This window comes from Equus caballus, chromosome 1, assembly GCF_041296265.1.
Source record: "Equus caballus isolate H_3958 breed thoroughbred chromosome 1, TB-T2T, whole genome shotgun sequence".
Classification (NCBI taxonomy): Eukaryota; Metazoa; Chordata; class Mammalia; order Perissodactyla; family Equidae; genus Equus; species Equus caballus.
Window position 1 is genome coordinate 101,679,810 of NC_091684.1, and position 18,651 is coordinate 101,698,460.

At 52.5% G+C, this 18,651-nt stretch overlaps 1 protein-coding gene and 1 long non-coding RNA gene across 2 annotated transcripts in view; one reads left to right on the forward strand and one right to left on the reverse strand.

Moving 5' to 3' along the window:
* TMC3 (transmembrane channel like 3) overlaps positions 1 to 16,555 on the forward strand; it is a 35,846-nt gene extending 19,291 nt beyond the window's left edge. The window contains exons 12-22 of the mRNA XM_001497304.6: positions 602 to 680; positions 1,841 to 2,086; positions 2,760 to 2,888; positions 3,179 to 3,246; positions 5,044 to 5,172; positions 7,288 to 7,398; positions 8,105 to 8,230; positions 8,877 to 8,955; positions 10,108 to 10,150; positions 11,944 to 12,199; positions 13,257 to 16,555. Of these exons, the coding sequence (XP_001497354.2) occupies positions 602 to 680; positions 1,841 to 2,086; positions 2,760 to 2,888; positions 3,179 to 3,246; positions 5,044 to 5,172; positions 7,288 to 7,398; positions 8,105 to 8,230; positions 8,877 to 8,955; positions 10,108 to 10,150; positions 11,944 to 12,199; positions 13,257 to 14,103 (2,113 nt within the window). The 3' untranslated portion in view covers positions 14,104 to 16,555. The remainder of the gene's footprint in view (positions 1 to 601; positions 681 to 1,840; positions 2,087 to 2,759; positions 2,889 to 3,178; positions 3,247 to 5,043; positions 5,173 to 7,287; positions 7,399 to 8,104; positions 8,231 to 8,876; positions 8,956 to 10,107; positions 10,151 to 11,943; positions 12,200 to 13,256) is intronic.
* LOC138923941 (uncharacterized) lies at positions 286 to 2,670 on the reverse strand. The gene is made up of 3 exons (XR_011438324.1): positions 2,558 to 2,670; positions 1,595 to 1,673; positions 286 to 414 (listed from the first exon to the last, which is right to left on the reverse strand). It is a non-coding gene; the product is annotated as an uncharacterized lncRNA (long non-coding RNA).
* Positions 16,556 to 18,651: the final 2,096 nt, after the last annotated feature.

Here is an 18,651-nt window from a genome sequence, read left to right on the forward strand (position 1 = left end):
GGCTGGTGGAGGCCATTCTGGCAGATTCCAGGCGGTGTGGCTGTGCCCATGGTGCCTCCCGCTTCACCCCTCAGTGCATCTGAAGGTGCAGCCTGTTTCAACACCTGACCCCTGAGACCTGAAACAGCGCACTGCCTCTGCTTAACCGTGTGCACTTGGACGGGTCGGTGGTTCAGTGCACTTGTCCCTTAGGTGGGGTAATAACGATGCGTAGCCCACAGAGTTGTGAGAATCAGGTGCGATAATGCTAGAAAACCACTTTACAAACCAGAAACTGTGACACAGAGACACGTACAATTGACGTGACACCTCAGAGCTCTCTTCCCACTACACTGTGCTTCTTAAGTGCTGGTTGAGGACGGGCTGCAGTGCAATCGCCGGGGAGGCTGTAAGATTCCCAGACACCATGCGGACCTGCAGAAGAGGGTGGACTCAGGAATTCCGTATTTTTTAAAATGCACCCAATGTGATTCTGAGGGAACCCAAGGGCGGCGGCTACAGTCTTAGCATAACCACAATAGTCCCCCCTAAATTGTGCTGGGTCGAGGCCCATGGGCTGCCCTGTGTGGGGCTGTGTCTCAAGATGGCTTGTGGCTTTCAGGGTCCTCGTGCTGTATCTGGGGAACCTCTACAGTCTGATCATCGCTCTCCTGGACAAAGTCAACAGCATGAGCACCGAGGTGAGTGCTCCGTCCTGCACGGTCGCCCACTCAGCCACTGTCGCATGTGCACACAGGAGCACGTAGACAGACGTGCACCCGCAAGTGCACACACACACACACATGCACATGCACGCATGTACACACAAGCATGTAGACACGCACCTGCACACACACGCACACATGCACACGCAGGTCATCACCATTGTTGATGTTTACACTCCCTTCGTCATGTGCAAAGCTCAGCTCAGTTGAGGTCTTCTCAAGGTCAGAATGGGAAAATTGGCCCCATTGCCAAGATAAAGAAACTGAGGCCGGGGTTGATGGCTACAGAGAGGCAGTGCCGGGATGAGCCCCCGGCCTTTTGGCCCCGAATATCTTTCCACAATTCTACCCCATTCCCTTGAATCCCACGGGAGACGCCATCGATAGCCATTGCAGATGGTCACAGGGAGCGTGGCCCGCTGTGAGACTCACTCAGGGAGCTGGGAGAAGACGGGCCCCTCGTGGGGCACAGCTCAGAGTGGGCCCGCTGCCAGCCCAGCGTGGGCATCCACTCCCAGCCCAGAGTAGCTTTGGAGCTCGAGTTAAAGCTGCCCCACCTGTGAGGGTGTCCCGATGCGGGGAAGGGAGGCACAGAGGACAAGGAGCTCTCTCAGGGCTATTTGCCCTGACCGCACGGAACTAGCACCAAATGCAGGCGGCGTACAAGGCGGAAGAGGCCGCAGGCAGTGACGGCTGCGCGCCAGGCTTTCCTGTTGCATAGACTGGGTCCTCGCCCGCACCGACCAGCAACAGGACCGTGGGCGCTCGACTTCCACTAGCTGAGCTCCAGTCTTCTCCTCTGTGATACGGGGTCATCATCCCTCCCTGACCCTCTCGTGAGGATGGGAAGCGATAACATGTACCAACCTGGGACCGCCTCTGACACTTACTAGGGACGGATGAATAGTGTCCATCACAGCTCTGTGTTCATTATCGGGGCAGACTTGAGTCGAGTGGCCATCTGCCAAGCTGGAGACAGAAAGGGAAAGAGAGGTGGAGACAGTGAGAGACAGAGATACAGAGACAGAGAGAGGTTCTGCCCAACAGCTCAGTGATGCCCTTGGTGGCTGGGTGGGTTTGTATTTACAGCTACGTGGACAATCTTCTTTTCTTCCTTCCCCCGTTCTCCCCCCCAGGAAGCTGCTGCCAAAAACAGCACGAGTCCCTGGGTAGATTCCACCGTCATCTTTGCCACCAGGACAGCCCCTGAGGAAGGGAAATGGTCCACACCTGGGCCCGGGATGGGGCTCAGGAGAAACAGCACGTGGGCCCTGGAGGAAGCTGGCCTCCCGACTTCCACCCCGCCTCTCTCAGAGGACAACAGGACCACCGTCTACACCCAGAGGCCGCAAGACCAGTGCTGGGAAACATACGTTGGGCAGGTGGTTCCCCGTCCCCCTGTAAAGCCTTTCCTCATCTGTTTCGTCCCTTAACTCCAGCAACTCTCTGAAGTGTTGCCATCCCCGTTTTATAGAAAAGCAAAATAAGCTTCGGGGAGGGTTTACGGTTTTCCAGGCCTCAAAGTTAATAATAATAATTGGTGCAAAGCCTCAAGCAGTGTTGACTGTGCACCAGGCTCTGTTCTAAGTGCTTAGTCCTGTAAGAGTCCTATTATTACCATCCCTTTAAGCACAGATGAGGAAACTGAGGCACAAGACATTACATAACTTGCTCAGGGACATAAATGGTAGAGAGCAGAATGAAGGCCCGAACCCCGGCGTCTGCTCCAGTCTCTGTGCCCTGCCTTCCACCTTCGACACCTCAACTTGTAGAGAAGCTCAAGCCCGAGGAATTATCCCATGAAATTGAGTCCCAGGCCCCGAGTAGCCTCCTGTGGCTACAGAACCACAGACCTGAGATGCTCTCCCGGTTTCGTGTAATGCTGGCCTTGGGTGTCAAAATTCAAATTAGCAGATATTTACTGAGCATCCATTACATGCCGTTGGAGAGGCCCAGTGGTTCAAGCCCATGGGCATGAACAGAGACGGGGGCAGGAAGGAAGAGGTGGGCAGTGGAGGGCAGGACGCGGAGGCGTAGAGGACCCCTGTGTTTCAGGAGATGCTGAAGCTTTCCATCATCGACATGCTCTTCACGGTGGCCAGCATCCTGCTCATAGACTTCTTCCGAGGGCTTTTCGTTCGGTACCTGAGCGACTACTGGTGTTGGGACCTGGAAAGCAAGTTTGTAAGTAATAGGCTGTGTCCACCGAGGACGTTCATCTGGCTAGATCTACGCTTTTTTGATGTCTAGACTGGGAGACAGACGTGGCCGAGGGAAAATACGTGAGGGAGGAGGGAAATGGCGTAGACGGCTGCGTTTCCATTTCGTTCTTACCTGTTCTGTTTGCTGAGACGACCACCCAGACAATGATCTCTGCTGACGTGGACAAGAGTCTATGTGTGTGACCATCGGGAATTGCTTTATGCAAAGAACTATGGAATGTTTTCTGATGCGGGAGTTCATTTCTCTTGTAGCCTGAATACGGGGAATTCAAAATAGCCGAGAACGTGCTGCATCTGGTCTACAACCAAGGGATGATCTGGTAGGTGTCAACGCCTCTTCTTGGCTTTGCTTACATCTCCGCTGGGCTAAAGTTTGAATTTACTTCCTCTGGTTGGGATGTGACCATAAGAAACACAATCATAAGAATTAAGAAGAACACAAACAGTCTCTAATTGAAATGTTTCACATGGATAGTAATTTTTTTAATAAAAGTAATGGTTTTCTAAAAACATTTTGCAGAAAGGAGTGGTGAAAGGAAACAGTCCATTTTTAGGCCACTATGATTACAACCAAAAATATCTGCACAGGAACCGATGGGGAGGACCAGGGGAAGCCCGGAGAAGAGGCCGCTAACCCCCCAGGGGGACTTCTAGGCGTGGCCAGCCCTGCCCTCAGCCACCCACTGTCCGTCCCCTGTGCGTCCACGTTTTCACTTAGACACTGAGCCAGGGGCACGGCCATCCCTGGACTGCAGACCCACCCTGCGGAGAGGCCGGAATCTCGGGAAGTCCGTCCACACAGGGCGACTTCCGGCCAATGCAATCCCATTCCCAAAGACAGCAAAGAGCTCAGAGGGGCGTCTGGTCCACGTAGATGTGTGTGTTTGGGGGGCCAGCGGAGAGCTCCCCAGGTCACCCCTTCATCTCTGGTTTTACCTCCTGGACCACAGATAGTGCTGTTTGTTAAAACACAAGCAAACAGAGAAAGAACAACTTCGAATGTTCCGTACGTTCAGAAAACACAACCTCTCTTCATAATCCTTCCGTGAAACACATGGGAAATCGAGAGCTATAAAGTGACATTCCTTCAATCAAATTCTATATTCCCACAGTCTACTTCTTTTGAAAAATATTTTCACAGATACAGTATTAAAAATAACACGTGACATTTGGTAGACATAAGACACTGTTATACCTGTAGTAACAAGTTTAATCCTTATAGAAACCCTATAAGGTAACTAATATTATCTTCTCCATTTTAAATTTGAGGAAATTGAGGCACAGAGAAGCTAAGTGTCTTGCCTAACATCACACAGCCAGTGATATTTTGCCCGCCATCTGTGAGAAACAGAAAGTTTCTTTTTAAAAGCTTTTACTTATTAAACATTTCTGTATGTCTACACTTATTTTCCTACCGCTAAGTCCAAATTCCGGAAGTATTGTGTTGAATACACATCCAGTATAAACAGGTGTAGCCTTAAAGTTGGAAGGTCTGGATTGTATTCCACACATGACACCATCTGCAGGGTAACTACGTGTCCGTTTCCCTGGGATGGTCCAGTTCTTGCCTGTCATTCCAGATCTGTCGCTCTCAGAAGTATCTCAATTTGGATGATACAGGGTCGCCCTTTTGTTAGCAACATGTCTTGGAGGAAACCACTTCATTTCCTTGGCCCCGCCCACCATGCTCTATAAACTTTGGTTATTTCTCCCTCCTTTCATGATTGCAGCAGATTAAATGAGCTGAAATGTGGGAGGGTGCTTGGCACCAGGCCCAACAGAATAGCTGCTGGGTGTACGCTGACCGGACCTGAAAGTCTGTGGGTATTAACACAGCCCTCGGCACCGACGGGCGAAATCTAGAGCTTGCCCCAAACTGTGGTCTCCTATCATTGGCCTCCTAGCAGAAGAGGGCTTTTTCTTGCTAACTGTGAAGACAGAGACAAGCAGGGCAAAGAGGATGTTTTAACTCACCTGCAGAAGTGATTTGTGTCTGAAGGCGGAGGGTTGGGGTGTCAGAGCTTTGGGGGTTTCTCCCGTTCTTTAAGCAGAGCGTCTCAGAACCCTTTTAGATGGGAAGAGAACCTACGCTGACTAGCCGCCCTTCCTGGTTCCAGGATGGGGGCCTTCTTCTCCCCCTGCCTGCCTGCCTTCAACGTCCTCAAGCTGATCGGGCTCATGTACCTGAGGAGCTGGGCGGTGCTGACCTGCAACGTGCCCCACCAGCAGGTGTTTCGAGCCTCCAGGTCAGTGGGAGTCGGGTCGGCTTCAGACCAGAACTCGTATCGTCCACGTCGCCTGATCCAGGCCAACCTCCAGCAGGGGGGTCTCCCCAGCTCTCTGCCTGTTTGCAACCTTGTCTGTCCTCCAAATTATTTCCTCCCTGAAGCCATTTCCTACGCCCCACCCTTGGAATGAATCGTCATTCCTCTTAAGCTCATCACATATTTTCTTAAGCTTTTTCCTGAAGTTTAACAATCGTTTAGAAAGTGCACGAATGGTAAATACCCAGCCTGAGGAATATTCACAAACTGAACACGAGCATGCGACCAGCACCCAGATCGAGAACATGAACGACAACCAGAAGCGCCCCCTTGTACTCAGCTCCAGTCCCCACCGACTTCTGCCTCCACAATTGGTTTTGCCTGGCTTTTGACTCCCCGTGAACGGAGTCGCACACGTGGGAGCTCTGGTTTCTGCCTTATTTCCCCAGATATTGTCCTTGTGAGGTTCGTCTCATTGAGCAAGCACACCTCTGTTTCTCCACCCGTGCTACTTTCGATGGGCACGTGGGTTGTTTCAACTATCAGCTGTAGTGAAAATTGCTGCCTTGAGCATCCTCAGAGGTGCCTTTTCTCGGGCGCACATCTAGGAGAGCAGCTGCTGGTCGTGGGGCACGCGAGCCTCTAGGAGACGGCACCTGTGTCACTTCCGCCAGCCTTCTATGGAGCCTTCTAGAGCTCCGGTTGTCCCACAAGCTTGCCGACACTTGTTCTTGTCTGTGTTTTCCATTTTAGCCATTTTGGCGAATTCACAACACATTTTTGAACTCCTCGATCAGAGCTCATTTATTTTATCTTGAAATAATAGTTATTTATGTGGGGGGGTATCAGCGGCTTACAAACTTTTTGGCTATAACCTGAGTGACAGTGTGTTTATATTTTACTAGTGACCAGGACACATACATGCACGTGCTCATACGTCTGTATGTGTTTTTATAGATAATTCACATAAGCATGTGTATATCCACTTACATGTACATGTATACATGCATGAATACCTGTGTATGTACATATAAATGAGTACGCACACAAATGTATACATATGATATAGAGAGAGAGACACGGGAAGAGGGAGAGAGAGAAAGCTGTCACAAATTAACACCTACTTACTACATCCCGTGCAATCTTGTATTTTCTACTCTGTTCTGGTCCAGTCTACTTTCTTAAAGAGAGACAGAGAGAGCTGGTGGACAGTCTCTAGGTGGACTGACCACTCTGTTTTCAGAACTGTGTACAGGGCCTTGAACACCAGGTGGCTCTGTGCCACCCCAGGAGAGGCCTGGACCGCCGAGCTCCCTGACACCAGCTTCGAGCCCGGGGCCTGGGGCTCAGTGATGCAGAACATCTACCCTGTGCAGCCAGGAGCAGAGAGGATGAGAGGCACATCCTAGTGAGAGAGTCAAGAATCTGCCGCCCTCAGACACAGGAGACAAGCTCAAGGCTGGGAACGGGGGAGGGAACCCTTAGGGGGAACGGGTGCGTGGGACAAAGGTTCATGACTTTTCCATGAACTGAGCTCACTGGGTGGAGGCCATGGGTTCACCACTCCCACATTTTGAGTTGGACAGGCACCCAGCAAATGTTTAGTAGGTGAGGGGCCGGCCCGGTAGTGCAGCGGTTAAGTGCGCACGCTCTGCTTTGGCGGCCCAGGGTTCACCGGTTTGGATCCCGGGTGCGGACAGGCATCCATTGGCATGCCATGCTGTGGTAGGCATCCCACATATAAAGTAGAGGAAGATGGGCACGATGTTAGCTCAGGGCCCGTCTTCCTCAGCAAAAAGAGGAGGATTGGCAGCAGATGTTAGCTCAGGGCTAATCTTCCTAAAAAAAAAAATTTTTTTTAATTAAAAAAAAATGTTTAGTAGATGAACGGGTTGGGTTGGACGGTCTGTGAAGTCCCTTTGACCCCTGATTTCTAGTTTGCCAAGCTGCCTGTGACCTAGGACTGACCATCTCTTAGGCAGGATTCTTCTGTTTGCAGGGTCAGGGCTAGGCTTCTGTGTCGGTTCTTCGGGCATATGTCTCATCGGCAACTGGCTGTAGAGTGAACTCAACACGTGGCACTGGGTTTCTTTGCAGATCCAACAACTTCTACTTGTCAATGCTCCTGTTTATGCTCTTCCTGTGCATGCTGCCGACCATTTTCGCTATCGTCCGATACAAGCCATCTCTAAACTGTGGGCCGTTCAGGTGAGTGACTTTGGTTCCCTCGGCTCTGCCTGGAGTCGTCGAAGGCTGTGGGAAGGACCCCTGCGTTGAACTGAACTCTCCTTCTGGCTCTCAGACCAGGTTAATGACACGGAAAGATGTCAAGCCCCTGGCTTTCCATCTGAGACCAGTGCGCTGTGTTGACCAGCAGGCCACCCTGGAGCATGATCCTCTCTGTGCTCGCCTTTAACAGATACGGCCCATTTAAAAACCAGAAAGGAGCAACACTGCTCCAGGGCTAGAAAGAAAGTCTACCTGGTCCACCTTCCCCTCCCAGAACTCAGAAAGCTTTTACCAAAAGTTGGTCCACCTCCTTTTCCATTCTGCATTATCAGCTCCATCAAGGCAGGAATCTCGAGGTACCTTTGCCCAGCATTCGCTTTAAGTCAGCCTTGATACAGAATACGTGTAATATTTAGAGTCAGTCTTTGTATACGTTGTTAAAACACACACACACGCAAAATGTGACTATTGGCCCCGCCTTCAGACCCACATACTGACTAGATGGCCACTTGCTCTGTAATCGTCTTGGGAAGGTTGTGTATCTTTTACACCAGGATATTTTCTCTCGCTCTGTCACCGACTTGGAGGACTGGACGGCAGCCATGTGGCCATCTTTCTGACGGCTCACAGCATCCTTCTGCCAAAAGCAACCCCATCTGGGGATAAACGCTCTTCTTTCTCACAGTGGACAAGAGAAGATTTACGACATTGTGTCGGAGACGATAGAGAAGGACTTCCCGGCGTGGTTCGGCTCCGCGATGGGGTACGTCAGCAGCCCCGTGGTCATCCTGCCAGGCGTGCTGCTGCTTCTGTGAGTACCGCCCACAGCTTCCCCACCAGCTTTGGGGGATTTCTGCACGTTTGGCCAACAAGAAACCATCACTTTCCAATGATGATATAAAGTCAGTGAATCCATCCGAAAGCCGCTGATGGAGCCCAAGTATCTAAGTGGGGACCCTGACTCACGGGGGAGCCGCAGAGGTGATGTGGCTGATCTGTCCACAGCACGCGGGCAACCTGAGGCCACTGTAATGGGGGTGGATGCCATTATCATTGTCTTATTCTACGAACTCTAAATAATCTAGAAAAGGAATTTTTCAATTCAGCTGAGTGGCTTCTGCTTGCTTTGGCTTAAAGGAAAAGCAACAGCAAGCAGATCCAGGACTCGCAGCTCGATGCAGTGTAAAACGCCCCTCCCATCGGTGCTCCTTTCTTAGAGCAGAATCCCAGGTCACTGGAGGGTGCCGTAAAAAGCAGGAGGAAGAAGGGAAGGACGAAAGGCAGGGGGCAGGCTCGAGAGCTCGCCGAGGCCTTTTGTCCTCAGTGAGGGGTCGGTGGGTGGCCCACGTCTGGCCTGGGAACTGCTGGTTCCTGCCACCCACTGTGCAGGGAGCCTGGCCTGACAGGCCCACAGGCCTGCCGGAGCGCGCTCACCTCCCCGTGCCGTTCCCTCCCAGCTTGCTCATCTACTACCTGCAGAGCATCGCCAGGTCCCTGAAGCTCAGCAACCACCAGCTCAAGATGCAAATCCAAAATGCAAGTATTGAGAAGTCTGTGCTCTCGTGCATGTGCGTCAGCCCCTGACTGGGACACGTGAGGCCACAGTTTGAAATAACAGGGACTCTGGACCCCACCCTAGGGTGCAAAGCCAGCCCTCCCCGCCAGGATCTCCCAGATCTTTCTAAGAAGGCCCTGGGTCAGCTCCCGTCGGCCCAGGAGGGAGCCTGCTGCCATTCCTCCTCCACTCCAGGCCACCCCACTGGCGCCCTGAGCCTGTCAGCGGCCCTCTGTGGCCACACCGAGCCCTCAGTGTGTCGGACTCCTGTGTTGGCCGTGCCAGGCTGGGAGGGGGAAGGAAGGATGGTTCCCTATCCCAGAGAGCTGAGACCTCCGAGCCCAAGGGCACTGCCTGGACATAAAGATACAACTGTTTCGTATCTTTTAGACGCTGCTTGTCGTCACCCTCTCTCCCATCCTTAGCACTCAACAGTCAGAGCGAGACCAACACTCCCCATCCTTCCACGATTCCTCCTCCTCGCACCCAGGGCTCCCCCAGGGCCAGGACCAGGGCGAGGCGAGAGAGGCACCAGGATGCCAACTCAGGGAGGCACAGACGCTCAGGGTCCCACCGCCCCTGCACTTTCACAGCCCCGACAGTGGGCAGCTCCTTAAATTTGGCCCCTGAGCGCCTCACTTACGTCACCCCAGTCCCAGAGCCCCGTGCAGAGAACGTCCGCCTTTTCCAATTTTTAATAAAATAACTGCCATGAATATCCATTCATGTAAAGAAACACCAACTCGTTCATGTAAATAGTCAAATAAGAAATGCCTTTGGAGTCACAAGGGGCATTTTTATCGAAACGTATGTCTCCCGTGTGGTTGGTCCATATTTTCTCTTTTGTGTCTCAGGCAAAATATTATTGGCAGAATCTAAACATGGTCCATCAAACAGCTGCCCCTAAAAACAGAACTGGCTAGGGATAAAACTCCAGCTCTCAGCTGTCAGAGTTTATTCACTCAGGTGACAGGCCTGAGTCCAGAGCACACGGTCACCAGGTGGCTGCAGGCGTTCAGGCCTGGCCCAAGGTCAGAGCAAGGAGGCACACGTCATTTTCCCCCCAAGAAAAGTATTTGTTACTGCTTCCTGCTACATCTAAAACAAACATATGATTATCGTTTGTATTTTAGGCAAGATCTGAAGATAAGAAAAAGGTTGCCCAAATGGTAGAAGGTAAGTACACAAAAGTGGCTGATGTCTCAGTCTGTGGCATTTAAAAATGTAGCAGTTTAAGGTACGCTAACGATAAAAATTCCTGAGAAACTTTTTAACTGGGCGCAATACAATAAAATGTAGGGATATAAATTTTGGTTTAAATCTACAATTTTTACATCGTACCCAGGCCTGTGAATAACTCCAAAATGTGTCTGAAATCAGAAGGAAATTTTGAAGGAGGAGAGATAAAGCAGCACAAAAGTCTGGGGGAAAAACTTGTAAGAATGTCTTCATCTTGTTCAGTTTTGTGTACTTCCTCTCAATGGCCCGTTTCGGATATCTTTCTCCAGGGAAGGCCTGCACACTCTTTATTTTTTTCCCTCCCCAAAGCCCCCGGTACATAGTTGCACATTTTAGTGGTGGGTTCTTCTAGTTGTGGCACGTGGGATGCCACCTCAACATGGCCTGATGAGCGGTGCCATATCCACCCCCTAGATCTGAACCAGCCAAACCCTGGGACACCAAAGCGGAGCTCGCGAACTTAACCACTCAGCTACAGGGCTGGCCCCACACACTCTTTTTTAAAAGGACTCACCTGATTAGGTCAGACCCACCCAGGATAGTCTCCCTTTTGATTAACTCAAGGTTAATTGGTCAGAGACCTTAACTCTTCAGAATCACTTCGCCCCTCCCCAGGTCTCTGCCCCAGGGTCCAGCCTCCCTAGGTTCTGTTCTCTGTCCCCTCCTGCAGAGAATGCCAAATGGGCAGGCTCAGCCACGAAAACAGATCCCCCAGTGAGAAACCCAAACCCCACGGGCCCAGTTTTGCTTCTCATCTTCTCCAGCTGCACCTACACAAACTCTTCCCACGTGGGCCCGACCAGGGAGCGGGAAGGAGCCTCCGGGCAGAAAGGACGAGACGTCGGGAGCAGGAGTCTGATGTGAAGGGTGGGAACATGGGTGGGCACAGCTCAGAGGAAGCGTGTCTGCCCCCTGGGACCACTGATGGTGCTGTGAGCCAGAAGGATGCTAGGCAACATTCACATGGCTCAATCCATATTCTCCTTCAGAAAATGAATGCGAATGAGACCCCGAAAGCCTCTGTGGGCCAACTCTTCTGCCCGTTTAATTCTGAGCTAATGGGGAAGGGTTTATTCTCCTCCAGGAAAATGCCCGATACAAAGTCTGGGGCCTCAGGGTTATGCTCGCCCCGTCTGCCTTTCCAGAGAGCAGCCTGTAACTGGCAATTGCTGTGGGGAGAGACGGCGGCTCTTTCTGTGAAACCCCACTGTCATTGTCAAGTGTTATTTGCCCCTGGAGCATACTTAAGCTTAGTTCCGGTTGTCTTCAAAGATTAGGATCTCTGCAGACGTTCTCAGGGTCACCATTTCATTGTCCGAAGCCCATTTTCCAGCTCAAGGCCACATTCATTTCTCAGAATGCTCTGTGAACTGTTTCCAAGGCATCATAATTGTCACATGAGCTTTCTCAGGTCCCTTGTACAGATAAGGGACTAGAGCCCCACAGCTGCTGAATAGCCCACATCGCCTCGTGGGGCATCAGCAGGTGTGTCTGCAAAGCTGCGGGTGCATTTGCTTCCTCCAACACTCCCTTCCAGCCCCGAATGTCTGTGAAGAAATGACTGGAACCACAAAGTGTTTGCGGCCCACAGGTTGTGTGTGTCTGCAAGTGTGTCCTGCTGCGTGTGGACCCCACTGTTGGAAGTCACACTTCCAGCTAAACCGACCTGAATGTGCGCCCCCCACCCCCACGGGGGGCCCCTCTTCTCACAGCCCTGCCTCTTCCCGCAGCCCGAATCCAGACGCAGGACGAAGGCGCCAAGAGGCTTGCGAAGGACAGTGACCTTGGCAGCCAGCTGTCCTCAGCTCCCTCCGCCACTCCCCAGAACGACTGCACCGCGGTCAGCTTCGACTCACCCAGTGGCAAGAGCGGCAGGGTGGAGGCCGTCGCCCAACCCACACCCTGGAGTCCCGGGCCAGGGACCAGCAGTCCCAGTGCGTCACTTCCCGGCGTCTCCAAATCCAGGCCAGGGCAAGATGGGAACAGGTGAGCTCAGGGCCGCACAGCAGGACATCTCCTCCTTGACGGAGACCCCGACCAGCAATGGCCCGAGCCACACGGTGCAGGGCACACAGCCTCAGGGATGGGAGGCCCCAACAGGGTCAGGAGGCAGGGCCACTGAATCCTGTTTCTGCCAGAAGGCCACGGGGTCAAGAACTGCAGCAGCTGGTGTGAGAAGAAAGGGAGGGACGGAGTTTGGCAGACGGGGCAAACCCTTCCTCCTAGGCCTCCTGCCATGTAGCCTGGAGGCAAATCTTCCTGCCCACCCGGGGGATGTACTTCTACAGCCCAAGGAAAGAAAATGCCTTTTAAAATGTTTTTCTCTTTTATTTTTTTAACTCCAGACCGGCCATATTATTGGCAAGGTCTTTAGATCTTAGCTCCAGGCTGGCCCAGTTCTAGGCAGGAGCATCTCTGTATTCTAGGGGGTCAGTTGTTCCAGCCTCACTTACACGGAAGGAAGCAGGAGCCCGGCATTCCCTCCAGAGGGATGCACTGACCCAAATGCACATGGAGAACCACACCTGATCTGAAAGGAACACAGTGAAACCGTGTAGATGAAACACAGGGAGTGCTGGTTTGGGAGGGTTGGGTTTTTTTTTAAAAACAATGACTAAGTTAACAGAGAACTGGAAATCTCACTACGTGAGGGGTCATCTTCAGTCTCTCTGGGGCCTTGACCAGGAGGAAGGATTCCGACAAACCCGGGTGGGCCCAGGGGACGCGTCCTTGAAGGCTGTGTGGCAGACGGTGGGGAGCAGTGTTCCTAATATGTGCTCCACAAATATTGATCCCACTATGTGCTCCATAATGCAGCATATTAGCAAAACACCTCTGCCCTCCCCACTCCGTGGAGATTCGCGGGGCACGTCTGAGAATTCCCGCCGTGGAGACACCTGGAAACGCTCCTAGGCACGCGGTCCGCGGACCCTCCTCCACCCGCGGCACCAGGCTGGGCGAAGACGCAGGGAGAAGCGATGCTGGAGCGGGTGGGGCTCTGAGAGCACTCAGGCCACCGGGCTTGACCACCCCTGTCTTACAGGTATCCACGGGGTCCGGGGACCAGCACAGGAGACCGTCCCAGGAACCGAGCCTGCACACCTGTCACGTTTGCAGAACGCCTCGGAGACGCTCACTCAGAGCCTCTTTACCGAAGAGACTTCTGGCGAATCCACCCTCCTCTTCCTGGACCGGGGGTCTCGGGCCCGGGGCCACATGGCCACAGGCCCCACGCCCCCAGGTACTATGTCGTCAATGAGCGTGACTCTCACAAAAAGCCCCATCAGACTTTCTGGCCGGAGAGACATTTCAAGATCGACGCCTTAGGGGACGTCGTGGAGATGTTCCCCCGGAATGTGCGGCCCTGTGGGTCCCGGGCGCCTCAGCCGGCTCGCTCTCCGCAGCTGAGTGACGAGGAGGAGGAGGAGACGCTGAGGAGAGAGTGGGTCAAGGGGTACTTCCACCCTCGCTCCCTGATCGACCTCCACGGGGCCCCCCATTTCTACGTCGGTGAGAGGTCAGGGAGCCAGACGCTGGCTCCCGAGCACCAGGGATGGGGGCTCTATACGTCCTGGAACGACGGTTTTGAGGGTCCCCTTGACAGGCCGGTGTACATGCACAGAAAGCCGCGCCCCCGGAATGTCCAGCACCTGCAGCAGCCCCCGAGGCCCAGGGCCAAGCCCCGGGGTGAGCCGGCCCTCACCGAGTCTGACTCCATGTCGGCAGCCTCCAGCAGCGACCCGCAGAACAGCGGCACTGACCAGTACCTGCAGATCACGCCCAGCCCGGGCAAGTTCTCCAGGCCTGCCGGCCCGCTCACAAGGAGGAAGGCTGTGTCCAGGCAGGAGCTGACTGCAGATCTGAGCAACCTGATCTGTTCGAACGTCTAGGGCTCCTTCTGGGGTCCCATCTGTAGCGAGTCAAGCCGTGTGGGAGCACTGATGCGCTCTGACAGCATGTGGACCCTCCCCTCCTGCAAAGAGACGACACACCCTGAGGGGCGCTGGAGACCGTGGGGCGCATCCAGGCCTCTCAGCTGCCGGCTGCAGCCCCCACACTCACGGGGCCACGACTCCCTGTCCTACAATGGCCACCTGCCATGGGTTGTTCCTGGGGCCTCTCTGCGTCCAGCACTTCCACACATTAGACCATCCTTTCAAAAAGCTTTGGGATGGCAAATCGCAGGCAAGCCGGACGGCCCCTCCCGATCGCAGAGGCCTCACGGGAGATGTCTGTGTGTCCTTAATCGCGAGGGAGCTGTCCATATTGCGAGGCCCTCTTTTGCACACAAAATTCAGTCCTCCCAGAGGAGTGCCCAGAAATGAGGCGGCTGTCCTTAAATATTCAGAGAGCTGAATTAGTTCATATAAATAGTCAGTTTAGTAACGACAAGAGTAATTAAAATTTACTGGGATCTCCCTCTACTGTTCACTGAGCTGTGTGTCCATATTAATTAGCCAAGGCACTTGGATGCCAGGGAACGAAATCTCCAAGGCGGATGGGCTCCTTTGCTTGCAGAGGGTGGGAGTCAAGCTGGCTTCAGGTGCAGCTGGACCAAGGGCATCCAACGTCTTCAGGATTCTGTCTTTTCACCTCTCAGCTGGACTGCTGTTTGTTGACCTCATTTTCTCCTACTGCCAAGTCCCTGTGGCAGGTGGGGGAGGAATTCACGGCCACAGAAAATTCCCGGGTTAGGGCACCCAGCCAACGAGCCAGGGAAAGAACAGACTCGTCGTTTCTCAGCTCACATCATCTTCACGTTTGTGGCTGAGGCCTTTGTCACCGGCATCATGAGGGTTTGGGCAGCAGTGCGTTCAGCCGGCCATGGCAGCCAGAAGCACCCCCCGGTCCTATTTCCAGGACAACTCTTTTTGCTCTAAATTGCGTCTTTAAGTTCGCTGTCTCCCCCACCAGCCCGTGAGGACCTTCAGGATGGGAATGGCGTTTCTTCTTTTTTTTGCATTCTCAGCTATGGACACATAATAGATATGTTTTCTGTGGCTGCATAACAAATTTACCAGCTTAAAACCCACATTTCGTCTCACAGTTTCCATGGGTAGGGAGGGCGGACGTGGCCCAGGTGCGTGCCCGCTCAGGGTCTCCGTCCGGGTGTCAGCCAGAGCTGGCATTTCCCCTGACGCTAGGGGTCCCCTTCCAAACTCATGTGGCTATTGACAGAATTCACTTCCTCAAGACTGTTGGAATGAGGCCATCCACGCCCAGAGGCTGCCACGTTTCCCTGCCACATGGTCCTCTCCACAATGGGGCTGTTTGCATCTTCGAGGCCAGCAAGAGTGGGCCTCTTTGGCACCCGATCTCTTTTTCCAGGAAGGCCCGGACTCTCTTTGGAAAGGACTCGCCTGATTAGGCCAGGCCCACCCAGGATCATCTCCCTCTTGATTCACTCAGAGTTAATTGTTCAGAGATCGTAATTACATCTTCAAAGTCACTTTATCTTTACCACATAATGGAACCTAATCCTGGGAGTAAAATCTCACCATCTTCACAAGGGCCAGTACACACAAGGAGATTTCACAGGAAACGTGCACTGGGGGGCAAGCACCCTGGGCGCCATCTCAGAATGCCGCCTACCGTAGATCCTTAACACACACTTGTTGAATGTAAAGGGGTGAAGGAAGGAATGAATGAACTGTACTAACGAATGAATCACAAATGACGTAGCAACAGGGTTACAGTCCGAGATGGACTGCCAATTCGAACCAAAAAGAGAAATCCAGTGTAAATAACGCCTTTTTAAAAGTACACACAGATGGGCACTCCTCCCCAAATTCATGAAGAGGTGTGCACAGATTTTTGGATCTCCTCCCACAACAGATCCAGAAGGCAGTGGTCTGCTCAAGACGAAAGGTCCCACAGGCGGTGGGAGCGTCCTCTGTGACGGAGGTGTGACGAGGGCTTTCCTGATGAGAGTCCCCTTCTATGTGCTTGGTCTGGGGCTGTGGCCTGGAGCTCCCGGGGACGTTGACACACATTTGGAAAAGGCTGGCCCTGCCTCTAGCACCTGTGGGAGCTCCTGTGTCCGAGTGGGAGCCGCTCCGTGAGCACAGGAGGAGAAGCCGGCTCTGCAACATTCCTAAGAAACAGGGTGTTGCCCATACACACCCAGGGTTGCAAGGATGTTTATCACCTCCCAGGGTGCCACACAGCCCACATCTGCCCTGGCAGTTAGTACTGGGCTCTGCTTAATTTAGAGAAATTTAAAAGGTGCAGAATAGTAGAAAGACTGGTGTGACAAGCACCTGTATTCCCACTGCGTCAACACTGTTGAAATTTTATTTCCATGTAGTCATTTTATTATCATTAAAGAAAGTATTACAGAAATAATCAGTCTGCTCTAATGCCCACACTTAGTTTCATTCCCCTCACGCTACCAAGAGTTTGGCGTCTGTCCGTTCGGTCAACTTTATAGCTACATACGTTGTGTACGTGTGTGTAAATATATATTTGTAAGCATCCATCAGCACGTTTTACTTAAGTCAACGCTCTCATCCCACATGTATTGCACATATTTATGTTTCTGCGGTCTGTTGAAGAAATACAGATCAAGCTCACTTATTATAACGGTTGCATAGGAGCTCATCATGGAAATAAACTCACCATTTATCCGTTTCTTGTCGATGGACCTTGAAATCATTTCCACATCTTTGCGGCTGAAAATGAGGTTGCACTAAACATCTTTCACACGGCCTCTACCACACGTGCAGAAGTGGGTGCTGGTTCTCCCAGAGGAGATGCCCCTAGTTCGCAGGATTTCACTAGCTGCCCCTTTATTCATCTCCCTGAGCCCAGACCCTGTGCACACTCCCCCTGTGAAGGATGAGAGGACCACGGTTCTCACAGCCTCACCCAGACTCCATATGGTCACACGGTATAATTTTTGCCTACCTGGTGAAAAAAAAAATACCAAGTTATTTTCATTAATTTGCATTTCTTAGATTGTTAGCATTCTTCCTGTTTACTGGCCATTTGCATTTTCTCTTCTGTGAACGGATTGCCTGTTCAACACCGGTCCTCATTTTTTCTGTTCACAATTACTATCAACTCTCGCCCTTTGATCTAAGTCACATCAGCAGAAGGCCACGTGGACACCGTCAAAACGGCTTTGCATAACAATGGTTTCACAAGATTCCTTTGGCTTTTAGTGATGGTCCAAGGGCGGTGGGGGGAGGGGGTTCATGTCTGCCGTTTGGCCACACTACCATGGAGGGTATGAGCAACACTATTATTAATAATGTCCCCTAAAAACACCTGTACAGCAGACTCCTCTCAGGGCTCAGAGACGACAACTGAATCCTTTAAATATATGGAGTGAATTCCTCTTGATGAGAATCATCTGGTAAATATCCTAGTGACCTAAGGATGCCTCCCTGGTCACCCCTTGTGTTTCCAAACTTGTGAACGGCAGAGAATTTAGAGAGACATTTTCTCTGTGTCTCCAAAAGACTGACTTCCCTGGTCTGAGGTGGTATTTCCGTTTTCCAGCTACTCTGAGTATGTGTGTTTGTGTGTGTGTGTTTTCCTTGTCTTTAGGGTCTGTTGGTTGCTATGGTGTTTTGGTTTTTTGACTCTGCCCATTTCATGGTAAACACCGTGTAGCCTTGAAGGGCAGGAACCAGCAGAGCACATGAGCAACACGTGACCTTCAGAAAGAGAAACGGGCGTGTGCACAGCCCTGCCACTGACGGGCTATGTGGCCTTGGACGCCCTGTGGACTCTCAGTTCCTCAGCTGTGAAATGGGGACGGCAGTCCCCGCCTCGTAACGCTGTGGCAACGTTGTGAGGGTTACACACACAGCACAGGTCAAGTGCTCAGGGAATCCTAACATTGGCAAACAGTCGGTGCTGAGTAACCATCAGATGTTGCAGACTGAAGAGTAAACAACAGACACACGCTTGCAGACGGAGAGTCCCCAGCAGCCGCCTGAGCTGACTGGTCAACAGGCAGCCGGTCCTCAGTGTCTGCTCCATCCCGGAGCTTTCCAGATGGGAACACCCAGACACTTGGGCTCACCCGCTCAGTGGTCTGCGGGGCCTTTCGGTTAAAAGTCGCTGGGCCCCATGGCCTACATGCACCTGTTTAAAATTCAACCAGGACTTCAGTGAGGTCTGCTCTGGACAACTGGGTGACTCACAGGGCCTGAGGACCTCACGGGAGGGGCTCCAACCAATGGGATCTACAGAGCTCAGTCATTCCTCCCCCAACGCAGCCTCAAGCAGATGCAAATACCTCGCTGCCCCGCCCCGGGCTGTGTGGGCAGCTCCTGGCCCCTCTGCCCTAGTAGGCTGCTCCCCTTGCCCTGACAAGGTCCCCTGACCTCCCCCACCTCCTGCTGCCACTCTGTCTCAGGCCTTAGGGATAAACAGCTTGCTTCTCCAGACATTTCATACACCCAGCGCTTTCCATTCTCTAGGAGAAA